Genomic DNA, 26,954 nt, shown 5'->3' with positions numbered 1-26,954 from the left:
GCAGACAGGGAGCAGGGACACAGTCAGGGAGCAGGGACACAGACAGGGAGCAGGGACACAGACAGGGTGCAGGCACAAAGACAGGGAGCAGGCACACAGACAGGGAGCAGGCACACAGACAGGGAGCAGGCACACAGACAGGGAGCAGGCACACAGACAGGGAGCAGGCGCACAGACAGGGAGCAGGCGCACAGACAGGGAGCAGGCAGACAGACAGGGTGCAGGGACACAGACGGAGTGCAGGGACACAGACGGAGTGCAGGGACACAGACGGAGTGCAGGGACACAGACGGAGTGCAGGGAAACAGACAGGGTGCTGGCACACAGACAGGGTACAGATACACAGAGAGGGAGCAAGGATACAGACATGAAGCAGGCACGCAGACAGGGAGCAGGGACACAGTCAGGGAGCAGGGACACAGACAGGGAGCAGGGACACCCAGACAGGGAGCAGGGACACCCAGACAGGGAGCAGGGACACAGACAGGGAGCAGGGACACAGACAGGGAGCAGGGACACAGACAGGGAGCAGGCAGACAGACAGGGAGCAGGCAGACAGACAGGGAGCAGGGACACCCAGACAGGGAGCAGGGACACAGACAGGGAGCAGGGACACAGACAGGGAGCAGGGACACAGACAGGGTGTTGGCACACAGACAGGGTGCTGGCACACAGACAGAGTGCAGGGTAACAGACAGGGTGCTGGCACACAGACAGCATGCTGGCACACAGACAGGGTGCAGTGATACAGACAGGGAGCAGGGACACAGACAGGGTGCGGGGACACAGACAGGGTGCAGGGACACAGACAGGGTGCAGGGACACAGACAGGGTGCAGGGACACAGGCAGGGAGCAGGCACACAGGCAGGGAGCAGGGACACAGGCAGGGAGCAGGGACACAGGCAGGGAGCAGGGACACAGGCAGGGAGCAGGGACACAGACAGGGTGTAGGGACCCAGACAGGGAGCAGGGACCCAGACAGGGAGCAGGGACACAGACAGGGTGCAGGGACACAGACAGGGTGCAGGGACACAGACAGGGTGCAGGGACACAGACAGGGTGCAGGGACACAGACAGGGTGCAGGGACACAGACAGGGTGCAGGGACGCAGACAGGGTGCTGGCACGCAGACAGGGTGCTGGCACGCAGACAGGGTGCTGGCACGCAGACAGGGTGCAGTGACACAGACAGGGAGCAGGGACACAGACAGGGTGCAGGGACACAGACAGGGTGCTGGCACGCAGACAGGGTGCAGTGACACAGACAGGGAGCAGGGACACAGACAGGGAGCAGGGACACAGAGACAGTGCAGGGAAACAGACAGGGAGCAGGGACACAGACAGGGTGCAGTGACACAGACAGGGAGCAGGGACACAGACAGGGAGCAGGGACACAGACATGGAGCAGGGACACAGACAGGGAGCAGGGACACAGACAGGGAGCAGGGACACAGACAGGGAGCAGGGACACAGACAGGGAGCAGGGACACACAGAGAGTGCAGGGAAACAGACAGGGAGCAGTCCACACACAGACCACAGGCATGGCGACAGGTGTATCACGTCAACAGACAGCGCCTCTGGACACGACTGGCCTGGGCGTGGCTGCACTTTTGTTTCCTCTTTTGTGACCTAGAAGTTGTGTACCTGCCCGTCCAGGAGCTGAGCCAGGAGCAGGAACCGGAGGATCCGGCCCTGGGGACCGATCCCTGCCACATTCTTCTGGGCAAACATCCTGCTGGAAGCCCTGCTGGGGGCACACCCTGTCCTCGTGGCCTCCCTCCTTATCCAGAGTTTACAGTCTTGGGGGTTTGGGTCAGGGGCAGGCGCCTGTGCTGCCCCAGGTCAGAGGGCGGGGCCTGTGCTGACCCCTTACAGGTGCCCTGGACCTGTGTTATAGTCCAGACTCGGGGCACGTTATGGAGCGAGACTCGAACTGTTGGTGTTATGGAGCGAGACATGTGCCGTGTGTGTTCTGGAGCGAGATTCGTGCTGCCAGTGTTATAGAGCGAGACTCGCGCTGTCAGTGTTATGAAGCGAGACCTGTGCTGTCAGTCTTATGGAGCGAGACTCGCGCTGTCAGTGTTATGAAGCGAGACCTGTGCTGTCAGTGTTATGAAGGGAGACCTGTGCTGTCGGTGTTATGAGCGAGACTTGTGCGGTCCGTGTTATGGAGGGAAGGGAACCCGCTGACTTCAGTGTTACAAAAGAGTGGAAAGTCCCCCGCCCCCCCTCCCCCTCCCCCCCCCCCCCCCCCCACTCCCTCTCCTTCTTCAGGTTTCAACATGGGTTTTACTACTGTGTTGTGTATATAGCGCTTTGCATTTACCTTGTGAGGCCCAAGGCGCTTTCTGGATTGTGCGGGAAGTTGTGTTATGTGATCGACAGCTGTAAACAGATAGAGTCCCTTAAGAAGGGCCAAACCAAGTACTAGTCACGCTGGGACAGGTGGAGTGCTAAAAGAAAGGTGGCGAGGGCCCCTAGCTCTGGTGGGCACTCCACGCAGCACCCCTGCCACACTGCCTTTTGTGTGCTGTTGATGTGCACGCTTCCTGGCGTTCTGTAAGGACAGAAGTGTGAGCTTGCCACGGAGAATCCCCCCTCAGGCCGTGGTGAGATTGTTGTGGCCCGGACCACCATTTATTTTTCCCAGTACACAAAAGTAGGGGGTCCGCTGCGGGGGTACACGGTGCTGCTAATGATTAGGGAGTACCCAGTGTAGCGCCTCAATAACGGAGAGTACCCAACGTTCCCTCGTGTCAGGCAAAGGAGAGAGCGACGCTTGCTGGCTGCAGACATTAGTGCAACGCGCAGGCAATTTAGCTGCACCCCTGGCAGTGAGGCAAGCAACCCTGGCAGGGACGCAAGCACACCTAGCAGTGAGGCAAGCCCCCCTGGCAGAGAGGCACCCCTGGCAGTGAGGTACTCCTGGCAGTGAGGCACCCCTGGCAGTGAGGCACCCCTAGCAGTGATGCACTCCTGGCAGTGGGGCACCCGTGGCAGAGAGGCACCCCTGGCAGTGAAGCACCCCTGGCAGTGAAGCACCCCTGGCAGAGAAGCACCCCTGGCAGAGAAGCACCCCTGGCAGAGAAGCACCCCTGGCAGTGAAGCACCACTGGCAGAGAAGCTCCCCTGGCAGAGAAGCTCCCCTGGCAGTGAAGCACCACTGGCAGAGAAGCAGCCCTGGCAGTGAGGCACCCCTGGCAGTGAGACACTCTTGGCAGTGAGGCACCCCTGGCAATGAAGCACCCCTGGAAGAGAGGCACCCCTGGCAGAGAGGCACCCCTGGCAGAGAGGCACCCCTGGCAGTGAGGCACCCCTGGCAATGAAGCACCCCTGGAAGAGAGGCACCCCTGGCAGAGAGGCACCCCTGGCAGAGAGGCACCCCTGCCAGTGAGGCACCCCTGCCAGTGAGGCACCCCTGGCAATGAAGCACCCCTGGCAGAGAGGCACCCCTGCCAGTGAGGCACCCCTGCCAGTGAGGCACCCCTGCCAGTGAAGCACCCCTGGCAGAGAGGCACCCCTGGCAGAGAGGCACCCCTGGCAGAGAGGCACCCCTGGCAGAGAGGCGCCCCTGGCAGAGAGGCGCCCCTGGCAGTGAGGCACCCCTGGCAGTAAGACAAGCACTCCTGGCAGTGAAGCACCACTGGCAGTGATGCACTCTTGGCAGTGAGGCACCCCTGGCAGAGAGTGACCCCTGGCAGTGAAGCACCCCTGGAAGAGAGACACCCCTGGCAGTGAGGCACCCCTGGCAGCAAGACAAGCACTCCTGGCAGTGAAGCACCACTGGAAGTGAAGCACTCCTGGAAGTGAGGCACCCCTGGCAGTGAGGCACCCCTGGCAGTGAGGCACCCCTGGCAGAGAGGCACCCCTGGCAGTGAGGCACCCCTGGCAGTGAGGTACCCCTGGCAGTGAAGCACCCCTGGCAGTGAAGCTCCCCTGGCAGTGAAGCTCCCCTGGCAGTGAGGCACCCCTGGCAGTGAAGCACCCCTGGCATTGAGGCACCACTGGCAGAGAAGCAGCCCTGGCAGTGAGGCACTCCTGGCAGTGAGACATCCCTGGCAGTGAGGCCCCCCTGGCAGTGAGGCACCCCTGCCAGTGAAGCACCCCTGGCAGAGAGGCACCCCTGGCAGAGAGGCACCCCTGGCAGAGAGGCACCCCTGGCAGAGAGGCACCCCTGGCAGAGAGGCACCCCTGGCAGTGAGGCACCCCTGGCAGTAAGACAAGCACTCCTGGCAGTGAAGCACCACTGGCAGTGATGCACTCTTGGCAGTGAGGCACCCCTGGCAGAGAGTGACCCCTGGCAGTGAAGCACCCCTGGAAGAGAGACACCCCTGGCAGTGAGGCACCCCTGGCAGCAAGACAAGCACTCCTGGCAGTGAAGCACCACTGGCAGTGAAGCACTCCTGGAAGTGAGGCACCCCTGGCAGTGAGGCACCCCTGGCAGTGAGGCACCCCTGGCAGAGAGGCACCCCTGGCAGTGAGGCACCCCTGGCAGTGAGGTACCCCTGGCAGTGAGGTACCCCTGGCAGTGAGGCACCCCTGGCAGTGAAGCTCCCCTGGCAGTGAGGCACCCCTGGCAGTGAAGCACCCCTGGCATTGAGGCACCACTGGCAGAGAAGCAGCCCTGGCAGTGAGGCACTCCTGGCAGTGAGACATCCCTGGCAGTGAGGCCCTCCTGGCAGTGAGGCACCCCTGCCATTGAGGCACCCCTGCCAGTGAGGCACCCCTGCCAGTGAGGCGCCCCTGCCAGTGAAGCACCCCTGGCAGTGAAGCACCCCTGGCAGTGAGGCACTCTTGGCAGTGAAGCACCCCTGGCAGAGAGGCACCCCTGGCAGAGAGACACCCCTGGCAGAGAGGCACCCCTGGCAGAGAGGCACCCCTGGCAGTGAGGCACCCCTGGCAGTAAGACAAGCACTCCTGGCAGTGAAGCACCACTGGCAGTGAGTCACTATTGGCAGTGAAGCACCCCTGGCAGTGAGGCACCCCTGGCAGAGAGTGACCCCTGGCAGTGAAGCACCCCTGGAAGAGAGACACCCCTGGCAGTGAGGCACCCCTGGCAGTAAGACAAGCACTCCTGGCAGTGAAGCACCACTGGCAGTGAAGCACTCCTGGAAGTGAGGCACCCCTGGCAGAGAGGTACCTGTGGCAGAGAGGCACCCCTGGCAGTGAAGTACCCCTGGCAGTGAGGCACCACTGGCAGAGAAGCACCCCTGGCACTGAGGCGCTCCTCGCAGTGATGTACCCCTGGCAGAGAGGCACCCCTGGCAGAGAGGCACCCCTGGCAGTGAAGCACCCCTGGCAGTGAAGCACCCCTGGCAATGAAGCACCCTTGGCAGTGAGGCACTCCTCGCAGTGATGCACCCCTGGCAGTGAGGCACTCCTGGCAGTGAGGCACCCCTGGCAGTGAAGCACCCCTGGCAGTGAAGCACCCCTGGCATTGAGGCACCACTGGCAGAGAAGCAGCCCTGGCAGTGAGGCAATCCTGGCAGTGAAGCACCCCTGGCAGAGAGGCACCCTTGGCAGTGAGGCACCCCTGGCAGTGAAGCACCCCTGGCAGTGAAGCACCCCTGGCAGTGAAGCACCCCTGGCAGTGAGGCACCCCTGGCAGTGAAGCACCCCTGGCAGTGAAGCACTCCTGGCAGTGAGGCACCCTTGGCAGAGAAGTGCCCCTGGCAGTGAGGCACTCCTGGCAGTGAGGCACCACAGGCAGAGAAGCACCCCTGGCAGTGAGGCACCCCTGGTTGTGAGGCACTTCTGGCAGTGAGGCACTCCAGGCAGAGAGGCACCCCTGGCAGAGAGGCAGCCCTGGCAGAGAGGCAACCCTGGCAGTGAGGCACCCCTGGCAGTGAGGCACCCCTGGCAGTTAGGGACCCCTGGCAGTTAGGGACCCCTGGCAGAGAGGCACCCCTGGCAGTGAAGCACTACTGGCAGTGAGGCACCCCTGCTAGTGAGGCACCCCTGACAGTGAAGCACCCCTGGCAGTGAAGCACCCCTGGCAGTGAAGCACCCCTGGCAGTGAAGCACAGCTGGCAGTGAAGCACAGCTGGCAGTGAGGCACTCTTGGCAGTGAGGCACCCCTGGCAGAGAGTCTCCCCTGGCAGAGAGTCTCCCCTGGCAGTGAGGCACCCCTGGAAGAGAGACACCCCTGGCAGTGAGGCACCCCTGGCAGTAAGACAAGCACTCCTGGCAGTGAAGCACCACTGACAGTGAAGCACACCTGGCAGTGAGGCACTCTTGGCAGTGAAGCACCCCTGGCAATGAAGCACCCCTGGAAGAGAGGCACCCCTGGCAGTAAGACAAGCGCTCCTGGCAGTGAAGCACCACTGGCAGTGAAGCACTCCTGGAAGTGAGGCACCCCTGGCAGAGAGGCACCCCTGGCAGAGAGGCACCCCTGGCAGAGAGGCACCCCTGGCAGTGAGGCACCCCTGGCAGTGAGGCACCCCTGGCAGTGAGGCACCCCTGGCAGAGAAGCACCCCTGGCAGAGAAGCACCCCTGGCAGAGAAGCACCCCTGGCAGAGAAGCACCCCTGGCAGTGAGGCACTCCTCGCAGTGATGCACCCCTGGCAGTGAGGCACTCCTCGCAGTGATGCACCCCTGGCAGTGAGGCACCCCTGGCAGTGAGGCACCACTGGCATTGAGGCACCACTGGCAGAGAAGCAGCCCTGGCAGTGAGGCACTCCTGGCAGTGAAACAACCCTGGCAGAGAGGCACCACTGGCAGCGAAGCACCCCTGGCAGAGAGGCACCCCTGGCAGTGAAGCCCCCCTGGCAGTGAAGCCCCCCCTGCAGTGAAGCACCCCTGGCAGTGAGGCAGCTGTGGCAGTGAAGCACTCCTGGCAGTGAGGCACCCCTGGCAGAGAAGCACCCCTGGCAGTGAGGCACTCCTGGCAGTGAGGCACCACAAGCAGAGAAGCACCCCTGGCAGTGAGGCACCCCTGGCAGTGAGGCACCCCTGGCAGTGAGGCAACCCTGGCTGAGAGGCACCCCTGGCTGAGAAGCACCCCTGGCAGAGAGGCACCCCTGACAGAGAGGCACCCCTGACAGAGAGGCACCCCTGGCAGAGAGGCACCCCTGGCAGAGAGGCACCCCTGGCAGAGAGGCACCCCTGGCAGTGAGGCACCCCTGGCAGTGATGCACTCCTGGCAGCGAGGTACCCATGACAGAGAAGCACCCATGGATATTTTATTCATATTCTGGGTGTTTGGGGCCAATTTTGGAGGATATTTGAGATGGAAACGAGTACTCTGAAACCGCGCTTGTACGCACTCGCACATGCCTTTGTGAATCGACCCTACCAGGGGCGTAGCTTTGGGGGAGGGGGCATTGGGGAGATACACCCCCACACCCTCCAGTAAATGTACTTTCTGGTAAACAGTTGGTACAGGTGCTCTCAGTCGGGTAATGGTGAGCAGTCTGTTCCATTACACCAGGAACGTTTATGTTCACACAGACAACAAGCATTGGTAGATGCATTAGGTTTCGCCGATGGGATTAATAATAAATTGGGAGGTGTGGGCGCAGTGTATGAGGGCTGGGAGACTGGTGCCATTGTTCTCGGTGCATGGTGAGTGCTGCAAGAATGGGGGTACTCACCGTGCGGGACATTACCTGTCGCAATCAACCCTGCTAGCTATAAATTGTCCAAACACAGTGACAGACCATAACCAGCCTCGCGCGTCAGCTGTGCAACGCCTTGAACCCCAGCACCCTGCGGTGGATATGAACATAGGGTTTGTACCACATGTTTACCCTCAACGAAAAAGCCCCTCTCATCTGGAAACTCTATCGGTAACTTGCTGATGCATAACGCCAGCTTGTGCTTGCATAGGCACCCGTCAGGATGACGCAGACATGGCTTCTGCAAATAAAAGCCGAGAGGAATGGAGAGTGCGGGAGCTGCAGCCTTTACTTACTAACTCAGATGGCAGCATCAGCGTGCCCGAGTACATAACGTGAATTAATGTGAAATGAATAAACCCCAAGCCAGTCCTTTCTTTTCAAATGCTGAGACCTTCTAGAAATATTTTAAAGATACTGTAATGTTTTATGGACTTTTAAAAACAGAAGGTAAGTCGGCCATAGCAGTTTATTGCTGTGTTTCATGTGTACAAGCAGCAAGCAGATGAACTAGAACGGCAGCCACATGAACTAGTCAAACATGTCTGCGTGATTGAAACGCAATGTAGAAATCATAACCTTGGGAGAGCGCGAATGAAATAAACAGAAGTTTTAGGATATCGGAAGCGGCTCCAGGGGAGTGGAGAAGGTAGAGGGAGTGACAGTCGATTGGCTTTCGGTGAGAGTGGAGACGTGTGGCTCAATGGTTAGAGCGGCAAACCCTGCTGCAGAGTTCTGGCCTGGGACCAGAGTTCAATTCCCCACCTCGGCGGGTCTTGGATTCAATTTCCTCGGACCTGATAATTCTCGCCTCGGTGCCTATTCTAATCATGGGTCCCACGCTGCAACTCTGGGCAATAGCTTGCTTAATCTCCACAACGGCCCCAGCAGCGCTGGGATGCCTGTCTTCACCATGGGGGTGCCCAGGAGTGAACATTTCACAGGGAAAGGCCAGGAAGGGTTCCACAGCGGTATGAGTAAAAGCACCAGGATACCCCCGTTGGGGGGGGCAGTGCGCTATACAAGTACAAACACATTTACATTTACATTTACATTTACATCCGACCTGGAGCTGCATGACCCGTAGCAGAAATGCTTGGGGAGCGCTCGAGTAAGCGGACGGCTGAAGAGCTGGTTATAAGAGGGATGAACAGATCGGTGCCCTTAGAGATGGAAGCCAAATGAACGAGGATAGGATCAATACGGCTCCCGATTGTATTACCTTTATGAGGCCGGTTTACTCGCAGCTCGCTATGTTGCCAATGAGCGCGCAGCAGCAGTGATAGATAAGGAAGACGCTGCATCGCCATATAGGGTGCACGCCGCCTTGTCGGCAGTTCCTCCGACTCCCACCATGGCAAAGCACTGTCTGCTTTCTATGCTCAACGAGGGCTATGGATACTGAAAGCGTATCCAGGGGTCTGAACTGTTAAAAAAAGATGTGCAAATGCAAGGGGGAAAAACAAGTGCCGTGCATGTAAAAAAAAAAAAACAAGCATTGGCATAGCCAATAGGTCTCGCATTCGGGATCTTATACGTTTTTTGTTATGTTTTATATTATTGCCAATAGGCGAGACCTATTGGCTATGCCAATGCTTGTTTTTATAAACAATAGTCTGGTGAGACGGATAAAGCGGTCTCAAAAGTCAGGCCTAAAAACAGCAATAAAAGGAAGGGGCGTATGATTGTGTTTGCCTTTTTCAAAAGGGATTGCAGAGAAGCAGAGAGGAGAAAGCTGAAGCAGAAATGAAGGAGGGGGAAGGGGAGGGGGGGGGACAGAATAAAAAATAATAGGAGGGTTTTTGGTGTTTCCCTATTTAAGTGAGAGTAAGAAGTAATTAGTTCTGGCTTGATGGCAGAAGGATATCCAGCATTCTTAACAAAGAATCAAAAAAGAAATAACACCATACTATACTATGCCAGGCCCTCCATCACAGAAGCTTTTTAGACCAAATATTCTCTTATGCATTCCAGTGAAGGTGAAATAATACAGCAGACAGCCAATCGCATGAGCTCAAAGAGTAATATTTCTGTGGGTGGAGCTAAAGCCTACTCTACGTGTATTTTAAATAATTTGCAACAATATGGTCTGCAGATGGCCAAGTGTGAGAAGTTGGCCTAGCATAAGCTGGTCACTAGTTATAGTGGCCACCTTGCACCAGTCCAATTCGACTCTTATGGTGATAGGTTTAAGACAACCTTTTAAAGAAAGCTATCCTAGTGGTAGCTGTGGAGAGCAGCCTTCAGGCTAAGTCTCTGAGGAATGTAAAGCAGCTTGTTTTACCTTATAATCTCTTGAATTACCAAATGAAAAGGACACCACACAGCTATATATATCAAATATATATATGTATTTATTTCTAGATACACTCTACTAATCTCTTTATGAGATTAGAACCCAGATACACATTCAAATGTCAACAGTTCTCAATACATTAAGTACAAATATGGCTGTAGCCCTAGGGGCGTACCAGACCATATACTAAGAAAATGGTTTAACAAAGTCGACTTGCAAAATGACAAAGCCTAGGGCCTTGGGAATCGCTGGGGCTTCACTACTGCAGTGTTAGCAGGTAAGTAACAAGCCCACGGGAGACGCGTGCAGTGTCTAAACACAGCCTCGGGTTTCCTATCGGTTACAATGGAGCAAGTCGCGGTTTGTATTTTAAAGTTTTAGGGCACTTCGAAGAAGTCAACAAGCAAGCCACTTACAGGGTAAGTATTTCGAGGGCCAACACACACTTGGGCACCAGAGTGCATGAGTTACCTCACCCAGGGAAGCCAGGTGCATAGGTGTCTTTTGGTGTCGGGTCGCGATGCTGTTTTCAATGGAGACCAATGAAGACTTGCTGCTTGAGACGACTGAAGAGGTGTCCGTTGGAATCCGAAGGTGGATTGAAGATGAAGAGGACCTGAAAATTGAGGGGACAGAGTTCAAAGTCACTTGCCAGTGACCAGTGGCCAGCAAGATGGATGACCACAGATGTCACGTCGCTTCAGGTCGTCGATGGTGTGTTGTCTCTTCGCTCACGAGGTCCAGGAGGGTTCGACAATGACCAGCAGCTGGATTCGGAGTGTCCCACAACGTCTGCAGCTGATGACGGTGTCGGCAACCGGATTGGAGCCAACAAGCCTTGGCAACTGCAAGTCTTGTGTGAACTGAAGATAGTCAGTGAAGCAGAGCAGCAAGGTCTGATGGACTTACCCAGCGAGGGTAAGTGAGGGCAGGCCCGAAGCAACCAGGAGAGCCCTTGAAGTTGGTTAGAAAGTTTTCGGGTGAGTCACTAGCCAACAGGCAAGTAACCGCGAAGACACCTTTGCAGGAAAAGTTTCACAGGAGCCCACGGTCACTCGGGACGGGGTAGGCCGCTGATTTTCAGAACAAGACATGCTAGGGACTTGGACTACAGATGGTCCAAAGCACAAGTTCGTAGAACGTTGTTTAGGGTTTGCACTCAAAATCAGTGCACGGTTCCCTGATATTGCTGTTCCTCGTCCCTCGTGGGGTCCAGATGCCACAGCTTCACTGGGGACTCAAAATGGCCATCGAGAGGTCAGGAAATCTGCTTCAAGGGACGCAGGGACTTCGGACTCCGGCGGGAGCGGTGAAGTTTGCAACCGTCGATTGAAGTTACAGGTGCCTGCCAAGCAGGGGAGTCACTCCTTGACTCCAAGGGAGATTCTTCAGTCTTCCAGAGATAGTGGAACGTCGAAGGGCCGGGATTCTTCTTTGTAGAGCGTCGTCCAGGGTAATCTGGATTGTATTGGCAATGCTTGCTATCTTATAGTGAAGATAGGGGAGGGACTAGCTCTATGACCACTCCTCTAGGAGGGTCAGGGTAGTGGGTAGTTACACCCACTTCCCTTTGTCCAGTTTCGCACCAGAGCAGGGGCAGGTAGCCCCTGAACCGGTGTGAGCTGGCATATGCACAGAGGAGCCTACTGCTCCCCCAGTGCAGGACTTCAAAGCACTCTAGAAGTGCACCCACCCAGCTCCAATACACTAAATCCTGTCTGGGAGGTGGTGACACCTCCCTGTGACAGGATGCCTTTTGTTGGGCTTCCTCCACTGCGAGTTTCCGTCAGCAGCAGGAGGGCAGCCCAGTGTCTGTGCTGGTGGCATCCATTTTGTGATGCCAGGGCTCTAGAAGATTTCTACCGTTTAGTACAGTGGGTACATGTCATCCCCTCTAGAAGGGTGGGATCATACTCCCACACCAGTTACTGGTGTGGGGGTATGATTCCAAGTTGTTTGACACCAAACACGACATGTTTTGATGCAGTCATTCCAAAGTTAGCATTTACCGCGAGGTTATAATGCACTTAAGAGTATATGGTTTAACCGCATCCACAAACAGCAGCAGAGAATAGACTCTGCCAGCTGCAGAGGGGTCCTGCTCATGCAGAAGCACCCCCTCACATAGTAAACCAAGCACCCTGCCCTCAGGATTGTTAGGGCCTGGCATAGGGGTGGCTGATATGTTTATATGTGTGTGTATGGTGAGATATAGGAACCTATACCTCAGTGAGGAGTGCGAACACTACCTCACACAGGCTGCAGTAGCAGGCCTGTGGTGTCAGATTGTGAATGCTTCCCAGGGGTGGCATAATACATGCTGCAGCCCCTGGTAGGCCTGTGAAGTACCAATGCCCTAGGTACCTAAGGTACCATATACTAGGGGCTCATAAGGTACCACAGTATCCAATCACTAGTGCATCTAATATGCACACCAAATTGTTTTAGAGAGATCAGTGAGACTGGGGCCCTGATTAGCAGGGACCCAGCCAGACTATAGCCAGAAACCAGTGTATACATCAGAAAAAAAGTGGGGGCAACATAAGTGCAGATCCTACTCTCCTACACAAAGCAATTGAGCAAGACCTACACAAATAAAGAAAAATATATCTGCATTTATTCTCAGGCTCTCTAACATCCAAGTTTCAATTTCTACACTACTAGTACAAGAAGTAGTGATTTTGTTATTTGCTATGTACTATTTCAGGTGTGCCATTGGGGGAGATGAGCGCACTTACAGTACCAAAATAACATGTTAAACAGACAATATTTTAAAGGAGAAAGACTCATGTCTGCCTGATAACATGTGGAGGGAATCGTGAGGAGACTGCCGTCCTGGATGGAACAGTGAGGGCAGAGTTGGTGACACACAGGAGGAAGTGGCCGTGTGTGAGCACAGAGTGGAGAGTAGGCACAGGCAGGAAAGGCCGTGATATACAGGGTGTCTGATAATGGTGCAGGGAAGTCAGCAGGGGTCCATAGATAAACACAAGTAGGCATACGGGTACACGTGGGAACAGAGTGTAACGAGGGATACAGGGGCCATAGAGAGGTACAGAAGGGCAGACGGCAAAAGTGAAAGCGCTTGTAAGCGCGAATTAACTCGAGACACGGTGGGGGAGGGGCGGAGGCAGGGAGCAAGGGAGAGGAAAGACAGATGGTGCTGAAGGCTGGCGGTTTGCGCATGCACGCTCGTGTGAACGCAAGCTTGTCGCCAGCCGGCAGCACTTTGAAAACTCACCTACTAAAGTCTCTCCGAGCTGCGCATGCACGCTGACTCAGCGAGACCTAAAAATGGTTCCACAAAAGTGTATGGAAGTAGTACTCGGTTGCCGGAAAACTAATAAGAGAAGCCAATGTGGAACAACAGGAAACAGTATGCTACAGCCAATAGAAATGGAGGTAAATTAAGTGCAAGCACAGGAACCAATGAAAGGCAAGATAAGCAAGGGGGCGGGATTTAAGTCCCTTTTAAGATTTATATTAAATACAAAAGATTTCACGAGCACAGCGCAAACGTTGTGCAGGTGAAACCTATAAAAGGCACACACACTCTCTCCCTCTCTGTGTTTTGAAACTCTTCTGAAACGTTCAATTTATAAAATAATGTGTTTTCTCATCAGTGGCATAGCCAGGCGTTGAGCCGCCCGTGGGGGTCCCTGCGTTTGAGAATGTAAGAGCGGGGCAGGTGCTGGTGATTCATGTGTTAGTTGCCACCCCGTGAAAGTGCAGGTAAGAACAGGGGGAGGCTGCCCCCCCCAAAACTCGTGCCGCTTGGGGTGAACCACCCCCTCACACCCCTTGCTACCCCGTCATTTCTCACACTTAGCACACCCACCAATCCGCAGTCCTCACCCTTCCCAATGCCCCTTAAGTCCCTCACACGCGCCCAATTGTCATATATTGTATTTTAACATTATGTGCCAGCAAGATTGTTGGAAAATCTGAAGGTCACCGCCCCCCCCAATCTAACTGCCAAAGCTATGCCACTGCCACCTACGCACAGTAGGGCTTAAGGAAGGTACAACAACAGACCTCTGTACATAGGCCCAAATCCCCTCCCTCTTACCTTTACAACGCTGATGGGCTTGCGGGACAGGTGAAAGCTGGTGTACAGCAGGAAGGTGAGGACCAGAGTGAAGGCTCTGTACCTGCAGGAGACAAAACCGAGCTTTAATGTCACTCATGAAACAGAGTTTGTACAAACAGCGTGTGGAATATACACAGGCGATGGCGGACGAGGTGATCCGTCTTTAGTTAAACTAGAATTTGAGCGTGTGCACACGCGCCGCATCAACAAGTGGATCGAAAACACCTGCGGTGAAGGAAGATCCTTTAATGCCTCCTGAATTATGTATGGAACAGACTAAGAGAGTAGAGCTTGAGCTGTCGATGATGTCATTCAGAACCCCAAGGTGAAAAACATCCGCGTAACTCGCTTCTTACTTACCTTCAGTTTTATAAGCGTGTGTGCGCACACGCGGCATCAGCAACAACATCCAAAACACGTGGGTAACTTAAAATCTTTCGATGCCTGCTGAAGTATGGATAAACAGACCAAGAGAGTGGAGCACGAGCTGTCTATGATGCCACCCAGAACCCCAAGGGGAAAATGAAGTACGCAACTGGCTTCTTACTTCTCTACAGTTGTAGGTTATGTCCATGGTGTACTTCTCTACAGTTGTATGTTATGTCCGTGGTGTACTTCTCTACAGTTGTATGTTATGTCCGTGGTGTACTTCTCTACAGTTGTATGTTATGTCCGTGGTGTACTTCTCTACAGTTGTATGTTATGTCCGTGGTGTACTTCTCTACAGTTGTAGGTTATGTCCGTGGTGTACTTCTCTACAGTTGTAGGTTATGTCCGTGGTGTACTTCTCTACAGTTGTATGTTATGTCCGTGGTGTACTTCTCTACAGTTGTATGTTATGTCCGTGGTGTACTTCTCTACAGTTGTATGTTATGTCCGTGGTGTACTTCTCTACAGTTGTATGTTATGTCCCTGGTGTACTTCTCTACAGTTGTATGTTATGTCCCTGGTGTACTTCTCTACAGTTGTATGTTATGTCCATGGTGTACTTCTCTACAGTTGTATGTTATGTCCATGGTGTACTTCTCTACAGTTGTATGTTATGTCCGTGGTGTACTTCTCTACAGTTGTATGTTATGTCCGTGGTGTACTTCTCTACAGTTGTATGTTATGTCCGTGGTGTACTTCTCTACAGTTGTATGTTATGTCCGTGGTGTACTTCTCTACAGTTGTATGTTATGTCCGTGGTGTACTTCTCTACAGTTGTATGTTATGTCCGTGGTGTACTTCTCTACAGTTGTATGTTATGTCCGTGGTGTACTTCTCTACAGTTGTATGTTATGTCCGTGGTGTACTTCTCTACAGTTGTATGTTATGTCCGTGGTGTACTTCTCTACAGTTGTATGTTATGTCCGTGGTGTACTTCTCTACAGTTGTATGTTATGTCCGTGGTGTACTTCTCTACAGTTGTATGTTATGTCCGTGGTGTACTTCTCTACAGTTGTATGTTATGTCCGTGGTGTACTTCTCTACAGTTGTATGTTATGTCCGTGGTGTACTTCTCTACAGTTGTATGTTATGTCCGTGGTGTACTTCTCTACAGTTGTATGTTATGTCCGTGGTGTACTTCTCTACAGTTGTATGTTATGTCCGTGGTGTACTTCTCTACAGTTGTATGTTATGTCCGTGGTGTACTTCTCTACAGTTGTATGTTATGTCCGTGGTGTACTTCTCTACAGTTGTATGTTATGTCCGTGGTGTACTTCTCTACAGTTGTATGTTATGTCCGTGGTGTACTTCTCTACAGTTGTATGTTATGTCCGTGGTGTACTTCTCTACAGTTGTATGTTATGTCCGTGGTGTACTTCTCTACAGTTGTATGTTATGTCCGTGGTGTACTTCTCTACAGTTGTATGTTATGTCCGTGGTGTACTTCTCTACAGTTGTATGTTATGTCCGTGGTGTACTTCTCTACAGTTGTATGTTATGTCCGTGGTGTACTTCTCTACAGTTGTATGTTATGTCCGTGGTGTACTTCTCTACAGTTGTATGTTATGTCCGTGGTGTACTTCTCTACAGTTGTATGTTATGTCCGTGGTGTACTTCTCTACAGTTGTATGTTATGTCCGTGGTGTACTTCTCTACAGTTGTAGGTTATGTCCGTGGTGTACTTCTCTACAGTTGTAGGTTATGTCCGTGGTGTACTTCTCTACAGTTGTATGTTATGTCCGTGGTGTACTTCTCTACAGTTGTATGTTATGTCCGTGGTGTACTTCTCTACAGTTGTATGTTATGTCCGTGGTGTACTTCTCTACAGTTGTAGGTTATGTCCGTGGTGTACTTCTCTACAGTTGTATGTTATGTCCGTGGTGTACTTCTCTACAGTTGTATGTTATGTCCATGGTGTACTTCCCTACAGTTGTATGTTATGTCCATGGTGTACTTCTCTACAGTTGTATGTTATGTCCGTGGTGTACTTCTCTACAGTTGTATGTTATGTCCGTGGTGTACTTCTCTACAGTTGTATGTTATGTCCGTGGTGTACTTCTCTACAGTTGTATGTTATGTCCGTGGTGTACTTCTCTACAGTTGTATGTTATGTCCATGGTGTACTTCTCTACAGTTTTATGTTATGTCCGTGGTGTACTTCTCTACAGTTGTATGTTATGTCCGTGGTGTACTTCTCTACAGTTGTATGTTATGTCCATGGTGTACTTCTCTACAGTTGTATGTTATGTCCGTGGTGTACTTCTCTACAGTTGTATGTTATGTCCGTGGTGTACTTCTCTACAGTTGTATGTTATGTCCTTGGTGTACTTCTCTACAGTTGTATGTTATGTCCGTGGTGTACTTCTCTACAGTTGTATGTTATGTCCGTGGTGTACTTCTCTACAGTTGTATGTTATGTCCGTGGTGTACTTCTCTACAGTTGTATGTTATGTCCGTGGTGTACTTCTCTACAGTTGTATGTTATGTCCGTGGTGTACTTCTCTACAGTTGTATGTTATGTCCGTGGTGTACTTCTCTACAGTTGTATGTTATGTCCGTGGTGTACTTCTCTACAGTTGTATGTTATGTCCGTGGTGTACTTCTCTACAGTTGTATGTTATGTCCGTGGTGTACTTCTCTACAGTTGTATGTTATGTCCGTGGTGTACTTCTCTACAGTTGTATGTTATGTCCGTGGTGTACTTCTCTACAGTTGTATGTTATGTCCGTGGTGTACTTCTCTACAGTTGTATGTTATGTCCGTGGTGTACTTCTCTACAGTTGTAGGTTATGTCCGTGGTGTACTTCTCTACAGTTGTAGGTTATGTCCGTGGTGTACTTCTCTACAGTTGTATGTTATGTCCGTGGTGTACCTCTCTACAGTTGTATGTTATGTCCGTGGTGTACCTCTCTACAGTTGTATGTTATGTCCATGGTGTACTTCTCTACAGTTGTATGTTATGTCCGTGGTGTACTTCTCTACAGTTGTATGTTATGTCCGTGGTGTACTTCTCTACAGTTGTATGTTATGTCCGTGGTGTACTTCTCTACAGTTGTATGTTATGTCCGTGGTGTACTTCTCTACAGTTGTATGTTATGTCCGTGGTGTACTTCTCTACAGTTGTATGTTATGTCCGTGGTGTACTTCTCTACAGTTGTATGTTATGTCCGTGGTGTACTTCTCTACAGTTGTATGTTATGTCCGTGGTGTACTTCTCTACAGTTGTATGTTATGTCCGTGGTGTACTTCTCTACAGTAGTATGTTATGTCCGTGGTGTACTTCTCTACAGTTGTATGTTATGTCCGTGGTGTACTTCTCTACAGTTGTATGTTATGTCCGTGGTGTACCTCTCTACAGTTGTATGTTATGTCCATGGTGTACTTCTCTACAGTTGTATGTTATGTCCGTGGTGTACTTCTCTACAGTTGTATGTTATGTCCATGGTGTACTTCTCTACAGTTGTATGTTATGTCCATGGTGTACTTCTCTACAGTTGTATGTTATGTCCGTGGTGTACTTCTCTACAGTTGTATGTTATGTCCGTGGTGTACTTCTCTACAGTTGTATGTTATGTCCGTGGTGTACTTCTCTACAGTTGTATGTTATGTCCGTGGTGTACCTCTCTACAGTTGTATGTTATGTCCGTGGTGTACCTCTCTACAGTTGTATGTTATGTCCGTGGTGTACTTCTCTACAGTTGTATGTTATGTCCGTGGTGTACCTCTCTACAGTTGTATGTTATGTCCATGGTGTACTTCTCTACAGTTGTATGTTATGTCCGTGGTGTGACCAAATAATCTGCTCTTGTTTTCAACAGCAAAGGGTGGACAGAGGAGTAACGAGAGAGCCATGGAGAACATCGCATCCACCCATGTAAAAAAAATACCTCCTGCCCCCTACCACCCTCGCCCCCTTTGCCAAAATTAAAATGTAACCTGCCTTTCCCCACCCACACCTACCACCCTTGGCATAGACTTCCAACAGCTGTCCCTCTGCCACCTGTGCCCTTCCTGCCTCTCCCTGGGAGCTGGCGCCTCACAGCGAGCCACTGGTCAGCACAGCAGGCGTCCTCCGGTCAGAGTCCCAAGCCAACAGGGGAACACGGCGGTTCTTCTGCCTCCCTCGGGTCTGTGGAGACCAGGAAGAGGTGGACGAAGGGAGGGGAGACAGCCAGCTCTCATTCCACTGCATCACTCACATCTTCACAGACCAGAGCGAGATGAGAGACCGCCCCACTGGATTAGCAACACACTGGCTGCCATGTCCACCAGGAAGAACCAGACACCATGAGGTAGAACCACCAATCCATGAAACGTTCACCATGTCCTCGATAGGACACCATTGAACCTCTACTCTGTCGGCCACACGCCGTCAGTTTAACCCATGACACATGCGGGAGCCAGAACCTGGTGGATAAGTCAAGCCCCCAGATATGAGGTCCTGCAAAGACGTCCAGGAGAAAACCAGTAGAAGACCCTCCATGAATCCACCGAGGCAACAGTGGAGAATGGTCCTTCTCACATCTGGCGGCTGAGGCATGGAACAACCTTCCCCTGCACTCAGGACCACCGCATCGCTCCAGCAATGCAGGATAGAACTCCTGGATGAACGACCCACCATCTCCAGCGCCTCGAGTCCCTCACCGGGGATTTGACGCACTTTATAAATGTTTGATTAACTGATTGATTGACCATGGGTAAAGGTAAGATGAATGTGCCTCTCCACTCTGAACACATCCCAACATCTGTACATTCACTACAGAGAGAGAACTGGTGACACAGTAAAGTCTAACGTGTAACCATCATAAAGAACTTGCCATGGTGACTGATGAATTGGTCTGGGACAAACAGCAATATAGGTTCAAAGAAATGACTAACTGTCGCACTCGACATGTAGTGTATCTTATCCTCTGTCCTTGTGACAAAGGATACGTTGGAGAAACTAGCAGAGAGTTCCGTGTACGCTTCAGCGAACACAAGTCAGCAATTCTTAATAAACGCGAAGGAGCACCTTTGGTGGCCCATTGGACTGAGAAAAACCACAGCATCTCTGAACTAAGGTGGCTCATTTTGGAACACATACATCCCTCCAATAACACCAATGTGGATGCCATCAGACGCAAAAGGGAAGTATTTTGGATATATGTCCTTAAGACACAAGAAAAAGGCCTTAACGAACATCTGCCCTGGGAAAATGCAATTATATAAATTGCCCTTTTTTGGCACTACTCCCTGAGGATTCCTTGGTCCTAACCAGCACACTACATGTACTCCTCAGCACACACTGATTTTATCCCACCCCTTTAGCCTTGAGGTAAACTCGATTAGACACAGAAGGTAAGCGGATTGGATACATGCCCGCCGGATATGTGTATACTTCCCGAAAGGATATATATAACCATATAAGAATATTGTTGGTTCCATCTAGTCCTAATAGAGGGTACTATGTTTACTACCCTGAAACTAGTACTGGTACGGTTATGATAAGAAATGTCATTTCGTCACCTGGAGAGGTTTATCTTAAATACATCTGGGTAATACCTGTCCGTATTATACCCCTTTTACTTCATCCACACCTGTGTGACTCACCATGTGCCCCTTTTTTCATATAAATATAGGGTTTATATAACATCACAGGGTTATACTCTATCTTGAGATGTATATATCCCTTATACGCACCAGAGTAATTATTAAGTATCTTTTATGGACATGATTTTCGGCTCCATGAAATGGGAAAATAAATCCCAAGGCTAGGTTTCAGCCCCTTCGTCATCCCTAACCTCATCGATTTGTAGTCACTCGACCCTTCAATATCCTCTCCCATCCTAATATTGGTCTATTGAGCAAACTACTATTATCTTGGTATTCTATACCTGGCTTTGACTACCTTCTTACTAGGAGGAAATATCGTGTTTGGGTTCCGTTTAACTTGGACATCGATCTTCAACACTCTTTCAAGATGTCCGCCGATACAGACTACCTGCAGCTCTGCATCTTTAATGGAGAATGCATTGTCGGGCCGCGTTCCCGTCTCATTTGTAGTCCCTTCTTAGTGCCCACGATTTAATCACTACTTCCTGGCTTTCCTTATAAGGGAAACGCCAGGTCCACTTGCCAATCACGAAGAGCGCAAGCTATGGCATCCTTCCTGAACCTTAGCTGAACGGAACGGTAAGAATTATATGTAGCCCCGGTCTCACTATCCCCACATCCTTTAATCCGTGTAGAAAACGAGAATTAACGACTGTAGGTCTACTTTAGTAATTATTTCTAAACGCTAGTTTATTCTCTTACAGAAGTATTGTTTGAGCAGTGGCAATTATACCCTAATATCGGACACGCTTAGCGACCTCTCGTCATTTTATGGACGAACTAACAAATCTGAATACCAGACCCTAAATAAGTACGTGGTCATTTCTGACAAGCTTCGGCTCCACTGCCCGGTAAGAAACTCCTCTTATCCATATCATTTCCTGTTTGTTTCTATAGCAATGTCAGTATCACCATCATGCCGTCATTTCAGTCTACCCCATTATATATTGTATTTTAGACTGACGTTTTCGTATCTGGATCAGTACATGACCGACCAGAACCACACTGGAGATTTTTAGTCTTCCGCAAATACTTCATTAAGAAAGAGAACAGGTAATCAGTCTATTTGCCCTTAATTTTACCGTGCATTCATCTATACAACTTTTCAGGACGCGCTCCCCCATTATCTTTATTGAAATCTAACCCTGTGTAACTTTTAAGGCAGTTGATAAGTGACCAAATACATCTGACCGGTCCATTGCGAGAAATAATATTGGCACTAGACAGGAAGTGTAAATCCCTCACTATCGGGATAAACTATTAAATATAACAATATTCTCCTCAGCAGATACAGCATTTATTTGAAAAGAACCCCCAGCATAGAATGTAAACCTTCATCTTAGTTGTTCCACGCTTTGTACTCTCGTGGCAAGCATTAATTGGTATTCTTCTGGGAGCCTATTATGCCATCATCATTAATTTTAGTCATTGTTTCTTTCCTTCTACAGTGTAAAATATCTAAGTCTAAGATTTAGGAATTCCCTTATTGGTTCCTCTGTATATAAGAATCTGCCATTGGCAAGTATGTTGATATTATTGTTTACTACTCATTTTTTTTTAAAGATGTTTCGTCTATCTATTCTTTAGACTCATTTTTTCTAAATTTAGGTGATTTGGGACTATTATACACATCAACCTCTATCTTTGGGTGTTTGTTTCTACACGGACATAAATTGTGGTCCTTATTCTTTTCTCTTTCTATGGCTCCTGCTCCATTTTAGTCTTAAATAAATGTAAAGGTAGTTAAATAAAATTCTCAATCACTCATTGTGATTTTTTGTACCCACAGATCTACGGCTGTAAAAAAGATTTCTGTTTAAACTGTTATATAGGAGTACTGAACATCAAACTAGTTCTTGAAGCCTTTTTTCTTCTCTGAAAGACCACAGTTACACGCCCTGAAGAAGGAGCCTGTTAAGATCATATTTGAGCTCCGAAACGCGCGTAGGCGTTGGTCCTATGGTCATAATTTACAACCCATGATTTTTAACCGTTGATTGTTGCAGATTTATTGTTTTTTATTGTGCGTCTATATGTGGTATATATGTCTTGCTATTTGTATAATGGTTGTACAATTAATTTCAAATTGTGCTTCTACAGTTTGATGTAAATCATATTGTTTATACTATAACACAAAAATTGTTCAAAAAAATGATATATATATAAAAAAATGATAACAATAATTAATAAATGAAATAATTCAGTTTTATATACCGTTTGCTGTGGGTATCATTTTATTGTATGGACATATTGTCTTCAACTCAAGTGATATAGTGTAGGAAGTTTTGTTTTTCAATTGTTATTTTCCCTGAGCCCTTCCTCGCTTACCTATTTACTCAGGGTCCCTCTGTTGTACTTTATTCATTAATGGAACAGAGACTGGACAAGACTGGCATGTGAAGACCTGCATGTGAAAGTCACTGTATGCATGAAACAGATGTGAAGGTCATTGTATGCACAGAACAGAGACTGGACGGGAATGGCATGTGAATGTCATTGTATGCATGGAACAAAGACTGGACAGGACTGGCATGTGAAGGTCATTGTATGCACGGAACATAGACAGGACTGGCATGTGAAGGTCATTGTATGCACAGATCAGAGACTGGACAGGACCGGCATGTAAAGGTCATTGTACGCACGGAACAGAGACTGGACGGGACCGGCATGTGAAGGTCATTGTATGCACGGATCAGAGACTGGACGGGACCGGCATGTGAAGGTCATTGTATGCACGGATCAGAGACTGCATAGGACCGGCATGTGGAGGTCATTGTATGCACGGAACAGAGACTGGATGGGACCGGCATGTGAAGGTCATTGTATGCACGGATCAGAGACTGGACAGGACTGGCATGTGAAGGTCATTGTATGCACGGAACAGATGTAAAGGTCATTGTATGCACGGAACAGAGACTGGACAGGACCGGCATGTGAAGGTCATTGTATGCACGGATCAGAGACTGGACAGGACTGGCATGTGAAGGTCATTGTATGCACGGAACAGAGACTGGACAGGACCGGCATGTGAAGGTCATTGTATGCACGGAACAGATGTGAAGGTCATTGTATGCACAGAACAGAGACTGGACAGGACCGGCATGTGAAGGTCATTGTATGCATGGAACAGAGACTGGACGGGACCAGCATGTGAAGGTCATTGTATGCACAGAACAGATGTGAAGGTCATTGTATGCATGGAACAGAGACTGGACGAGACCGGCATATGAAGGTCATTGTATACACGGATCAGAGATTGGGCAGGACTGGCATGTGTAGGTCATTGTATGCACGGATCAGAGATTGGGCAGGACTGGCATGTGAAGGTCATTGTATGCACGGAACAGAGACTGGACAGGACCGGCAGTCTAGAACTGAAGGTGATGGGCGGGCTGGATTGGATGGTGAGGGGCTGTTTAAAAGAAACAGGCAGCCAGGGTGGCACTGTAAGGTATTGGGCAGTCTGGGTAGAGTACATGAGGACTCTGCCCATTCTGGGAAGCAATGGGCAGCGTCCCTACCTGTTAGTAATGAATAAGGTTTGATGGGCCAAGAGAATGGACAGAATGGAGCTGCTGCAGCATTTTCTTCCCAGCGCCCGGATTCCTTTCCTCATCCCCACCCCCAGACATTCCATACATCCTCAAGTTATTCATGCTAGGTGTGACCTTGGTTGCAAACAGGTTTATGATAGGGTGACTGCGCCGACAGGAGCTGTCAAACCAGCTGTAGATTCTGGAATTTGGAAAATGTGCCACAATTTCTATGAACTCATAACGATCACTTCACACGAACCATCCCAAGAAACAGGAACTCCTGCCTGAAAAACACAGGGTGGAGTCATTCATAGAAGTACATCCCAGGTCACCCAATCACATGGCCAGCCTCAGGAGCACAGTGCTGTTAACATCAGCAGCAAACCTGTCCAGAAAAGGGCTCTTGGGTGCTTGGGCTGCTGGACTGTTTCGGTGCACAACGGCGTGACTCTAGGGCAGGGGTCTCCCTCAGGTATCTCGGGAGCTACTTGCAGCCTTGATGGCACTGGAAGTAGCTCCCCGAAGTGCAGCCCATTGGCAGGACACACGCACACACACACACACCCCTCCCCCACCGGTCATTGATCTCGCTGCTCTCTATCGACCATCCAGCGCCCGTGAAAACTGGGCCTGAAAAGAAGTAGCCGCAGAGCCCGCAACAGCCAGAGGGGGGAGCTGCTGAGGACAGAGTGGAAGTATCTGGTAACCGTGCAGTAGAAGGCTGTAGCCAAGGGGAGCAGAGGTGGGACTGAGAGCGAGGACAGGTAACGCCCTGCTTTGTTTCAGGCAATGGGTGGATTGTGCACATGTATGTATGCACGTGTATTTTCTTACATGTTTCTCTGTGCACATGCACTCGTGTGTGCCATTATCTATGTCTTGTGTATGCGGTAGGTGCTCTGCCCCTCCATGAAAGACACGGTCTTAACCTAGATGCCATTCATGGTGCCGGGGAACAGCAGATGTATGTCCTAATACAAGGGGTTCATCTCAGGCACAATTATGACTATTGATGACATACTGGCATAAGAATGGTAAAACTTGGCATATATAGGGCATCCTTTGATGAATCATAGCATGAAGGCCACGCAGCTATCCTCATCACAGTGTGAGCACGCATGGCCAATGGTGGCCTTTATGTCACATAATAGTGGCCGTCATTGGAATAATAGCGTCCATGACTGATACGGTGTGGCGTTTCTTACAATATGGTAGGCAGCCGCTGCACAATGGTGGCTTCCTTGGCGCTCATGGTAACACCTGGGCAGATGGCGCAGAATCTGTCAATGTGATGCAATGGACTATGGAAATCACAAGCTGGCATTTGGGGAAAAATTGATGAAATCTGATTTTTAAAACAAAATTGTACTTTTTTACAGAAAAAGCACAGATTGTTTTTTAGTGCATTCACCTAATTTGAAAAGTGCATAGTGGATAGAACATGTGCATTTTGAGAAACTGTCCTGCTGGTGTTTGAGAACAAAATGATAAAAGCTCCAAGCCCTATTAAAGCTGCTCTGTGAAGGGTGCTTGAGGGGATTTACAGCTGCCAGTGTGCCAGTGGGCACTTGCTGCTGGCATTCCATATCGATATCAGAAGAAGCTCTCCTAAAAAGGCCGGAGATCAGTTTTCTGAGGGACGTCTACAGCTGCTGGGTCACCCCGGCATGGGGTGCAGGTGGGGTACTCCATAGGGCACCCCGCTCAGCCTCGGGCCTTGGCATGCCCATGAGATGGTCATATCAGGAGCTCCTCATCACACTGTACAAGGGTGTCACTTGGCACATGGAATGGGTGCAGTGCCCTGTTCTGTCACAGGTCTGAGTCCTGTTGGCACCCAGCAGCGCCTACAGAACAACGCGCAGACTCCACAACACGGCACCCGAGGGTTGATGAAACTCCCCAAGTTTAGTTCAGTCTCAGAAACCTTCATCGACTTGTACTGGCCTCCAGTTAGGGGGCGAGTCAAGTTGAAAGCCTTGAGGTGGCCAGTAAGGCCTTCCACAAGGCGGGCCCTCTCTTCCTCCAAGAGACCTTCAGATGGTATGTACCGACGCGCAACCTGCGGCTACTGCTTCGAGAACGGTAGGTACCCACGGAAAAAAATAGACTCACGAGGGAGGGGGGGGGGGGCGAAACAGCCCCCACTCCACATGCGCAGGGGGGAGCCCGCTGCCTGGCCAGCGCAGGACCCAGACACATCTCCTCACACTCAGAAAACAACTCCGAACCTGGCTTTTCGCTCCAACTGCTAACGAGGCCTTCTGCTGCCCTTCTCTCTAGGGCTCTGTTTGGACACCAGCACCAAGACGCCAAGTGGCATTCGCAGCTCTACAAAGTATTAACATAACATAAGAAACAAGAGAGGCTGCAGACAGACCAGAGCAGAAACCCACCGTGTGCGACTCCTTTTCCCTCAGCAGCTAGAGCTCAGCGCCTGGAAACCCTCGTGAGTGATGAGCCGCGCTCTACAAATCCGGTTTGATTGATTCATTGACGGCTCCTGCGCCCAAAACCATGGAAGCAATGTTCATGTACTCTTAGGCCGAGCTATGTACGTCGCCACCGGACTTCCATGCTTCAGCCGTCTAGATAATTATCATTATAGGGAAAACTACCTGTGTGAAAAATATAGGAGTGTCGACGAGTTTTGAAGATCCCTGGGAACAGCAGCTTTCGAGCGCCATGGGTGATCTAGCTCAACCCGGAGAGAAGGCCTTGCTTTGGGCGCACTTCTTACACCAGGCACCCCTGTTTCTGGTGCTTCCCTCAGAGCTTCACCGACAATCCTACAACTTCATCACCTACAGGGAAAGACTCACATAGGGGTTCGGGGTCCAGTATTCCACCTTCACCGAGCCACCCAGAGCAAAGGACTCACTCAGGGGTTTGTGGTCTAGTATTCCACCCTTCACTGAGTAACCCACAGCAAAGGACTCACTCAGAGGTTTGTGGTCCAGTATTCCACCTTCACTGAGTAACCCACAGCAAAGGACTCACTCAGAGGTTTGTGGTCCAGTATTCCACCTTCACCGAGCCACCCACAGCAAAGGACTCACTCAGGGGTTTGTGGTCCAGTACTCCACCTTCACCGAGCCACCCAGAGCAAAGGACTCACTCAGAGGTGTGTGGTCCAGTATTCCACCTTCAACAAGCCACCCAGAGCAAAGGACTCACTCAGGGGTTTGTGGTCCAGTTTTCCACCTTCACCGAATCACCCACAGCTAAGGACTCACTCAGGGGTTTGTGGTCCAGTTCTCCACCTTCACCGAGCCACCCACAGCAAAGGACTCACTAAGGGGTTTGTGGTCCAGTATTCCACCTTCACCGAGTCACCCAAAGCAAAGGACTCACTCAGGGGTTTGTGGTCCAGTACTCCACCTTCACCGAGCC

The 26,954-nt window shown here is 50.8% G+C and overlaps 1 protein-coding gene and 1 long non-coding RNA gene across 2 annotated transcripts in view; one reads left to right on the top strand and one right to left on the bottom strand.

Annotated features, from left to right (window-relative positions):
- Positions 1-26,954, bottom strand: part of SLC37A1 (solute carrier family 37 member 1) — a 271,365-nt gene that overhangs the window by 179,174 nt on the left and 65,237 nt on the right. The window contains exon 3 of the mRNA XM_085620751.1: positions 13,984-14,065. Within this exon, the coding sequence (XP_085476877.1) occupies positions 13,984-14,065 (82 nt within the window). The remainder of the gene's footprint in view (positions 1-13,983; positions 14,066-26,954) is intronic.
- On the top strand, positions 20,534-22,226 carry LOC146799856 (uncharacterized). Its single transcript, XR_014968040.1, has 5 exons — positions 20,534-20,604; positions 20,730-20,876; positions 20,984-21,078; positions 21,474-21,547; positions 21,815-22,226. It is a non-coding gene; the product is annotated as an uncharacterized LOC146799856 (long non-coding RNA).

Source organism: Triturus cristatus, chromosome 8 (genome assembly GCF_964204655.1).
Source record: "Triturus cristatus chromosome 8, aTriCri1.1, whole genome shotgun sequence".
Taxonomy (NCBI): domain Eukaryota; kingdom Metazoa; phylum Chordata; class Amphibia; order Caudata; family Salamandridae; genus Triturus; species Triturus cristatus.
Note: the sequence above shows the minus strand (reverse complement) of the source record. Positions and strands in the feature narration are given on the sequence as shown.